The sequence below is a fragment of the Mesoplodon densirostris genome, chromosome 11 (genome assembly GCF_025265405.1).
Source record: "Mesoplodon densirostris isolate mMesDen1 chromosome 11, mMesDen1 primary haplotype, whole genome shotgun sequence".
Classification (NCBI taxonomy): Eukaryota; Metazoa; Chordata; class Mammalia; order Artiodactyla; family Ziphiidae; genus Mesoplodon; species Mesoplodon densirostris.
The window spans coordinates 11,740,509-11,748,571 of record NC_082671.1 but is presented as its reverse complement, the minus strand read 5'-3'; the positions used below and the strand labels follow the sequence as shown (position 1 = coordinate 11,748,571).

The 8,063-nt window shown below is 48.3% G+C and overlaps 1 protein-coding gene across 1 annotated transcript; it reads left to right on the top strand.

Moving 5' to 3' along the window:
• The first annotated feature begins 2,262 nt into the window (after positions 1 to 2,262).
• On the top strand, positions 2,263 to 7,847 carry GSG1 (germ cell associated 1). Its single transcript, XM_060113186.1, is given in 7 exon segments — positions 2,263 to 2,590; positions 3,747 to 3,794; positions 4,573 to 4,752; positions 5,407 to 5,518; positions 7,501 to 7,667; positions 7,670 to 7,806; positions 7,809 to 7,847. Coding segments are annotated over 7 exon segments (1,002 nt in total). The 5' UTR covers positions 2,263 to 2,271.
• The last annotated feature ends 216 nt before the right edge of the window (positions 7,848 to 8,063 follow it).

The following is an 8,063-nucleotide window of genomic DNA, read 5'->3' as shown; positions in this document are numbered from 1 at the left end:
CTCACTGTTGTGGCCTCTTCCGTTGCGGAGCACAGGCTCTGGACACGCAGGCTCAGTGGCCAAGGCTCACGGGCCCAGCCGCTCTGCGGCATGTGGGATCTTCCCGGACCGGGGCACGAACCTGTGTCCCCTGCATCGGCAGGCAGACTCTCAACCACTGCACCACCAGGGAAGCCCCAAGATAATTCTTCAATGAGGCTCCTTGAGTCTGTCCTTGGTGGACACTCCTGGAAACAACCTCTCTGGGCTTCATTCTAAGCTCTTTTTCATTCTCTGTTTCTCAATTCCTTAATTTGGTTGTCACCTTAGTGCTGCTACAAAGTGGTTGTACTGTGGCCAGGGGTTCATTATTCTTATTTCGGAATAACCTGAAGAATAACTTACAAATATATATGATCTGAAATGGATTGAGGGTAGAATTAAAATCTGATGTGATGTGATAGTAGATAAATCTCCAAGCCATAAGTGATTGAAAATAAAGTTGTCAAAAATGTAGAATTGCATAAATCCTTAGTTCTACCTTTATACAGGATGATTGATGAAGATGTTTTACCTTGAAGTCTATTTCTTCGTCAAGCAATGGATATAAAAATAGAAAGGATAACTAACTCATAGTTACAGAACAATGACAAAAACCAATAGGATTTTCATAACTAAACACAAGAATAAAACATTCATTTGCAGGAAGCAGGGGGCCTCATCATGACTCCCATGTCTGGCGATATAAGATCATCTCCCTTCCAGATGCCATGGCTTTTGAGTCCTCAGCAGGGTCACCCAGAAAATTCTTGGTGGAGTTAATTTGTCGAGTGCTTTTAAAAAATCATATTAGCAAATTGCTTTTCAGAAGCTGTTTCATCATACGTTTTGCTTACTGGCTTTTTATATACATGTGAATCTGGTATATTTCTTATTGCCATTAAAAAAAAAGAAAACCTGCACTTTGTGGTATGCACTGTTTTAGTGCCTGGAAATTCTGAAGAACAAACTGTTATGTTTCTTCCCTGTTTAATGTAGAAAACGTTAAGCTGGAGATGATGAGAGGAGATGGGCCTGTCTCATTTAGCTATGGTTTTATTTACATCTCTTAAGCTAAGCAGATTTGGGTCTGATTAATTCTGATATGAGCGATCGCCTAGGAAGCTCAAGATGCTTTACTTTAAGAAGTGTCTGTCAGCAGCTAAGTATGGGCTTCTTCTCCATTCAGTATGTATTAATATAACAGTACAAACTGTTTCGTAATGCAAAGGTCTCAAAATCTGAGACCTGTCAGATTTCTTTATTTTTCTAAATCAGCTTAAATCTGGCTCCAAGCCACCACTCCCCAACACTGAAATATCTAATAGTGGCCTTTTTCAGCTCGCCCTTCTCTTAGGCTAAAAATGAAGAGGTCAGGGGCTCCAGCCAGAGCTACCCGGGCCACATTCATTCTGCAGCCATGCACTTGGTTACCCCCGGGGGTCAGGCACTGTGGCTGTATCAGGCTGTGGGCCCACCCCTGCACGTTCCTTGTCCACCCACCAAGGGCACCCTCCCGTGTCTCCAAGGTCACAGCACTCAGCGTCCAGCCTCCATGGGTACCATGCAGCCACCTGGCATTTGAGATTGTCATCTCAGGGGCAGTGGATGGAAGCTGGACCCATATCGCCACCTCTCTGAGAACCCATAGCTTCATCTCCTCTCCAAAGGTTGCAGCATCCCCACATCCCAGTTGGTCCACTGCCCTCTTATCCTCAAGGGCCCAGCGCCTCTATCTGCTCCCCCAGGGATGATCCACTCTAACATTCGTTGATAGAATATATGCCCCTTTACTCCTCTCAGAGGAATCGAATGCAGGGAGGAAGACATCCAAACCTTACGTTGTCACAGTAACAAATACCACCACAAGTCAGTGCTGCTACCTTTCAAGGAAGACAAAGCCAAAAATTACCAGCAGGAGCATTTGGAGAGCTCCCAATTCTTTTTCTCAACCAGATATATACTAGCTCAGTGGCTTAGTCTCATTATTATCTGATGCTTATTCAGATTATCCCCAATAAGCGTTTTAATATAATAAGGTCCGGCTTAAATAAACATCATCACTACGGTGCCTACTCTGGGCCGCTCCTGGACCCCGAGCTTCCTCGCGGCTACTTGGAGAAAACCCCCAGTGGGTCGTCGTGTCCGTCTTGTTGGAGGAAAGGGGATCAAGCTTAGGGAGCTGCAGGGGAGGGCACTGATCTCCCAGGAGGCTCTGAAATCAGGCTCCGCTCTTGTGTTTGTCTGTTACAGATGGAGCTCCCGAAGGCCTTTTCTGACCAATGGACATGCCTATCTGCCTTCCTCAACATGCTATCACTCAGCCTTTCCACAGCATCGCTGCTCAGCAGCTACTGGTTTGTGGGCATACAGAAGGTGCCCAAGCCCCTGTGCGGGAAAGGTCTGCCAGCCAAGTGCTTTGATGTGCCGGTGCCCTTGGATGGGAGCAGCACAAATGTATCATTCCTGGAGGTGGTGCAATACAGGTGGGAGACTGGGGATGACCGCTTCACCTTGCATGCCTTCCAGAGTGGCATGTGGCTCTCCTGTGAGGAAATCATGGAAGACGCAGGTGGCCCCTCACCCCACCCACCTGATATCTTTTCCCCAATAAGGTCCAAAATCCATCCATCTGGCGTTTCACCTCCAGTCTCGCTGGTTTCAAATAGCATTACCCTTAAAGGGTTTCATGCAGACTTTTTTTTAAATTGGGGTAGAGTTGTTTTACAATGTTGTGTTAGTTTCTACCGTACAGCAAAGTGAAATAGAGTTCCCTGTGCCCATGCAGACTTTTAACATTATGAGAATTTCCATCCCAGCGAGCTAGAGTTGCCTAGACAAAATGAGGAGAATATCATAGAAAAAGCCGGGGCTCTGCCCAGCTGTGACCTTATAGGAAGAACTTCATTCCTACAGGCCTTGATTTTCCCATGTGTGAGATGCAGGGATCAGAGTAGATCGCCTTTAAATAAGACCCCAAAAGGGTGTTCTCATTCTAAGTGTTCCTGCTACAGTTGAAAAGGTAGGGGAACTGAAGCCCAGAGAGGATCACTTGATTGTGGAAGTTGGAGCCAGACAGACCCTCCCAGGTCTCACGCCGCTGGGTCTCACACTCGCAAAGCAGGCGCTGTGCCAGCCCGTTAGGTAAGGGTCGTCCTCGGGTGGGGCGCAGTGGGGTTGAGGACACCCCCTCCTCCCTGCTCAAAGCATGCAAAGATTCCCCTGGTCGTGAAGTTTTTCTAAAGCCCAGAGAACTGTGTACAATTTGCAATCTGCTGCTTCTCCCGATTTAGGCTAAGGGGAAAAGGAGATGGGACAGGATTATAATTCGTGTGTATTTACATTTATACTTGAGTTATTATTGTGTCACTTAGCACTGCTGCAACTCCAGTCCCGGAAACAGTTCAGAGTCCTGCAGCCCAGTGGTACAGCAGGAGCAAAAGGTGCTGGTGAACCAATGCTGGGGACATTCCCCGGGGTGACTCAGGAATTGTACTCTTCATTATCAGGACTTGAGAGAGAAATTAATCTAGGATGACTCTGGCCTATTTTGTTCATCCATCCATGCATCCTTCCCTGCTTCCAAAGAGACATTTATTGCCTGCCCACCACCTGCGGGGCAGGCCCGTGTAGGACCAAATGGAGCAGTAGCTGGGATGGGACTGGGGAAAAGCCTGCATCCCTCGTCCAAGGCAGCACCTCATCACCTTGTACCTTGTCTGTTCCAGGGGAGAGGTGCCAAAGTTTCCCTGAACTCACACCACCAACCGAGAGAGGTGAGAAAGGACTACTGGAATTTGCCACGTTGCAAGGCCCATGTCACCCCTCTCTCCAATTTGGAGGGAAGCGGTTGATGGAGAAGCCTTTCGTCCCCCACGTTCCCTTGCGGCTTGGGGCAAGTATGTGGCTTCGATAACAAATTTAGTTGCCATTGAGTTGGGCCTCTGAGTATCTAAACTCTACTGTGATCTCTTGCTTTTCTCTTCTTCTGAGCCCCACAGGGTGACACAAACTCCTGCTGGGCTGACTCTCATTCCTATGCAGGAATGCAAAAAAGGAACAGCAGGGACAAATAAAGTCCACAAATAGAAATCCACCAACAGCTCTAACCTACTCCAGTTGCCAAGTAACCATGTAGAAAGCTTGGGTTTTTCCTTTCCGCCCCCCCCCAATAATGTTATCGTAACATAGAAAGAAGGGAGTCAAAGAGGGCAAGGCGGGGTTAAGGATGGAGGGAAGAGAAACAAAATGGATTGCTCCAAAATTAAACTTTAAAACAAAGGAGAAACAAAAATGATCACTAGCAAAGTCATATCCCTGCAAGATTTGGTGAAACTTGGATGATTGCCTCTCAAACCTCCCTAAGAGTATTTACAGTCAGTCAGGTGTACTTGGCTATGTATTGGGTACTGAGCAGAGTGAGAACAAAGAGCCCCAGGTCAAGGGCTGTCCCAGCTGCTTTCAGCTCCGTCTCCTCCTCTGGTGCCACGAGGCTCTCCACTTCTCATGGGCATTTGTTCACCGCCCGTTCAGTTAGTTAACGGTCAGGGTGAGGGTTCTTCTTCCTCTGGTTTCTGACGGAGATCCTAAGGCTACCACTGGGAGTCCGATTCGCCTACATCCGACTTGAACGCATCAGCCTCCTCCTCCTACTGATGGACTTGCTATTCACGGGGAACCCCAGCTGTGGCCTCAAGCTGAGCACCTTCACTGCTATCTCCTCCCTCTTGTCAGGTGAGCATCTCCAGAGCTGGAGAGGAGGGTGGGTGTCCTCTGCTGCCTTTGAAGCACTAGCCGGAAGGCTGGAGTCTCTGTCCCAAGGGAAGAAGGAGCCCCAAGGCAGTCTAGAGAATGGAGCCAGGAGATAAGGGCACAGGCGTCCTTAATTTTAAATTGAAATAACATGCGAAATGTTATATTAGATCATTATGTCCTTTGCTAAATGATCTCTCTCTAGGTTCTTTTCATTTGCAAGTTTTCTCATTATGTACAATACAGTTTGGTTCACTTTTGAGTCGTGACATACACACAGCTTTTCCACACTCTGTTGGATAAAGTGAGAGATGCGTGTAGACGAAGGATAGGGCCCATACTGGGGATACAGCTGGGAAAGAAGTAAAGGGAGCAGCAGCCTGTGTGCAGCATTGACTCAGAAATGTTCCCACAGCTTGAAACCAAACATCTGGGGAAGCGATCGCAAATATGCCTTCAAGGAGAAGCCCCCATTGCAGAGTAGTCCCCCTGGAATGTGGTGGCATCGGGGTAATGGAACGCCTCGACACAGGTTGTACCTGATGCCAGATGAGGAGGTTGCTCCCAAACCATATTCCCTGTACATGGCAATGCCAGCCTGTCTCTAAGGGAACTGCCTTCCTGTTTCCTCTGTAGGACTTCTGGGGATGGTGGGCCATATGATGTATTCACAAGTCTTCCAAGCAACGGCCAACTTGGGTCCAGAAGACTGGAGGCCCCATGCTTGGAATGATGGCTGGGCCTTTCAGTAGGTGCTCCTCCACCTTTCTTCTCTTCCCTGGTCCACGTCAACTAGATGCTTGGAATGATGGCTGGGCCTTTTAGTAGGTGCTCCTCCACCTTTCTTCTCTTCCCTGGTCCACCTCCACTAGATGCTGGCTCTGTGTCCTTCTGCTTTCTCTTCATCCCTCATCCCAGATGTCCATTCGTCACCCAGAGGGCTGGACCAGCAGGCCACACCCATTCTCTCCCCACCTTCTGAGGAGGTACAGAGTGGATTCCTCGGGCTTGTTTTTCTGCTGATAAAGCTGTAACAAGTGCTTCTTCACCTGGTATGTATGACGCCCTTGGGAAATGAAACTACTTTTGCATGGCTTACGGAAATGATGCTGTTTTATATGATTCAAGGTATTGGGAGACAGAGAAATGAAGAATTATTTGCAATCTGGATTGGAGTCCATTCCTGTGAGGGGCTCACTCTTCTCCTGGGACGAAGAGTGGCTTCATCCTGCTTCCATTCTTATTCCATCGAACTGTGTTAGAAATGAAACTTCCCCTACCAGTCTCTCTCTAACCCTTAAAGAACTAAGGGCTCAGTTAGTTTAGATTTCTCTTAAAAAAGAGGGAAGCAGCAACCATGATGAAACACACACATTCAAGGGAAACACCCCCTTTGTTTGGGTTCCTTACCTTCTCCCTTGAGGAACGCTCTCCACTCACTGCACAGATGCCGACTTGGACCTACATGAACCGTCTGGGCTGAGTGCTAAGCACTTAACAGCGCTGGAAAGACGGTCCGTGCCGAAGAGGCATATGGAAGCCTATATATGTCCGTCACAGGATCTCATCCACTTTTCTCATGGTATAATATGTGCTATTGGATTCAGGGGTCTTTGATCTCTCCATCAGCCACCCGATCAATTTAGTTCATTTTCCAGACTCATCGTTTCTCACCTTTTATCCATTTTCAAGCCATTCTGGGCATTTCAACTGCAGAGCTCAGACTTCAAAACTCCCATCAGAAGCATCCTCAGCCTGAGTCTAGTCCATCAGAGGCAGCAGAGAGGAACACGCAGTAGCAGCACGTAGCCTCTAAGCATCACTTGGCCTCGCGAAATACCCCCCCACATACAACCTACACCACTCCTGGTGTCCTGGGTTTCCCATGATCATGGAAGACTTAGGGGTTTGACTTCCCCAGTTTTTAGGAATGTGTTTGATACAGTTCCCTGGTGTCTTTTTCTCTTTGTTGAATCCATCCAGCTTCTCTTCATCTCCAGCATCTCTTTCACCCTTTATAAACTCCCGTAAGCCAAGAACCACAGTTTCCATAGTAGGCAAATTGCACTAGAGCAGCCTATAATAATACCTCGAGATGTGTGGTCAGTGTTTCCTGAATGCCTCTCAGAGGCTCAACTTTGTGGGCCCTAAGACAGCTAGGTGCAAAGCCAAGGAAGATGGAAGAGGTACCTGGCAGGAAGTATGTGTGTCAGGGAAAGGAGGGATGTCGTGCCTCGGGCTGTGTCCACTGTGTCCAGCTGAGCTACAGCTCTATGGAATCTTGGAGATTATACAAGGGTAACTGTAGCTTGGGAAACCACCATCCAAAAAATTGTGTGGCAGGGCGGGAGTGTGTGTGTGTGTGTGTGTGTGTGTGTGTACACAAACACATAAAATAAGCCACCAGGCATAAAAGAACACAGCACTTACACTCATCAGTGCAGTGAAAATGAATCCGTTAAACTCCTAGCCTGACTTTAACACTATACGAGTCATTGTCTTTTACTAGGAAACATCCAGAACCCACCCTAAGACAGACCAAATTCAGTCCTCTTGCCCACAGCTCTTTACCTGCAACGTGGTGGAAGGCAACACCATGAGATCCTTAAATCCCTAAGGCGGCATCGGCCTAGCTGACTAGTAGGAAGGGATCCCGGTATTTTTCTTTCAAACCCGTAAGAAAGTCAGAGTCTTACATTCCAGGTTTTTTTTTTGTATGTTTGTCCCTAGCACAGCCTGGGTTTCCTTCACCTGCTGCATGGCGTCAGCTGTCACCACCTTCAACACATACACCCAGCTGGTGCTGCAGTTCAAGTGCAAGCACAGTAAGAGCTTCAGAGGAGCCCCGCTGAGCTGCCTACCGCATCACCACCTATGTTTCCTTCAGGAGCTGGCGTGCACAGCCCACCCGAGGGGCCTTTGACCAGCTACCCCCAGTACCACCATCAGCCCGTCCGCTCCGTCTCTGGAGGAGTGGACTTCTCCTCAGAGCTACACACAAGGAATTTCAACACGGGACCAGCTGGGAGCCTCAGGAAGAGGCGGCCGGGTTATCTGTAGAGGAAGAACAGTGTTAGGGGTTGGTGGGTTTGGAGACAGGCTGAGCCCTACCTTACATGTTGCTTTGTTATCAACATGTGCTTAAGCCAAAGTCTGTTTCTTGAGCATGATGTTCAGAGGTTAAGAACAAGGGTATTTCAAGTCCAAGTCCAGGGGGTGTGTGCCCGGGTGCCCGGTGCCCTCGCTCCCTTTTCTGTCACAGCTTGGTCTCACTCCCACCTCCCACCCCCGCC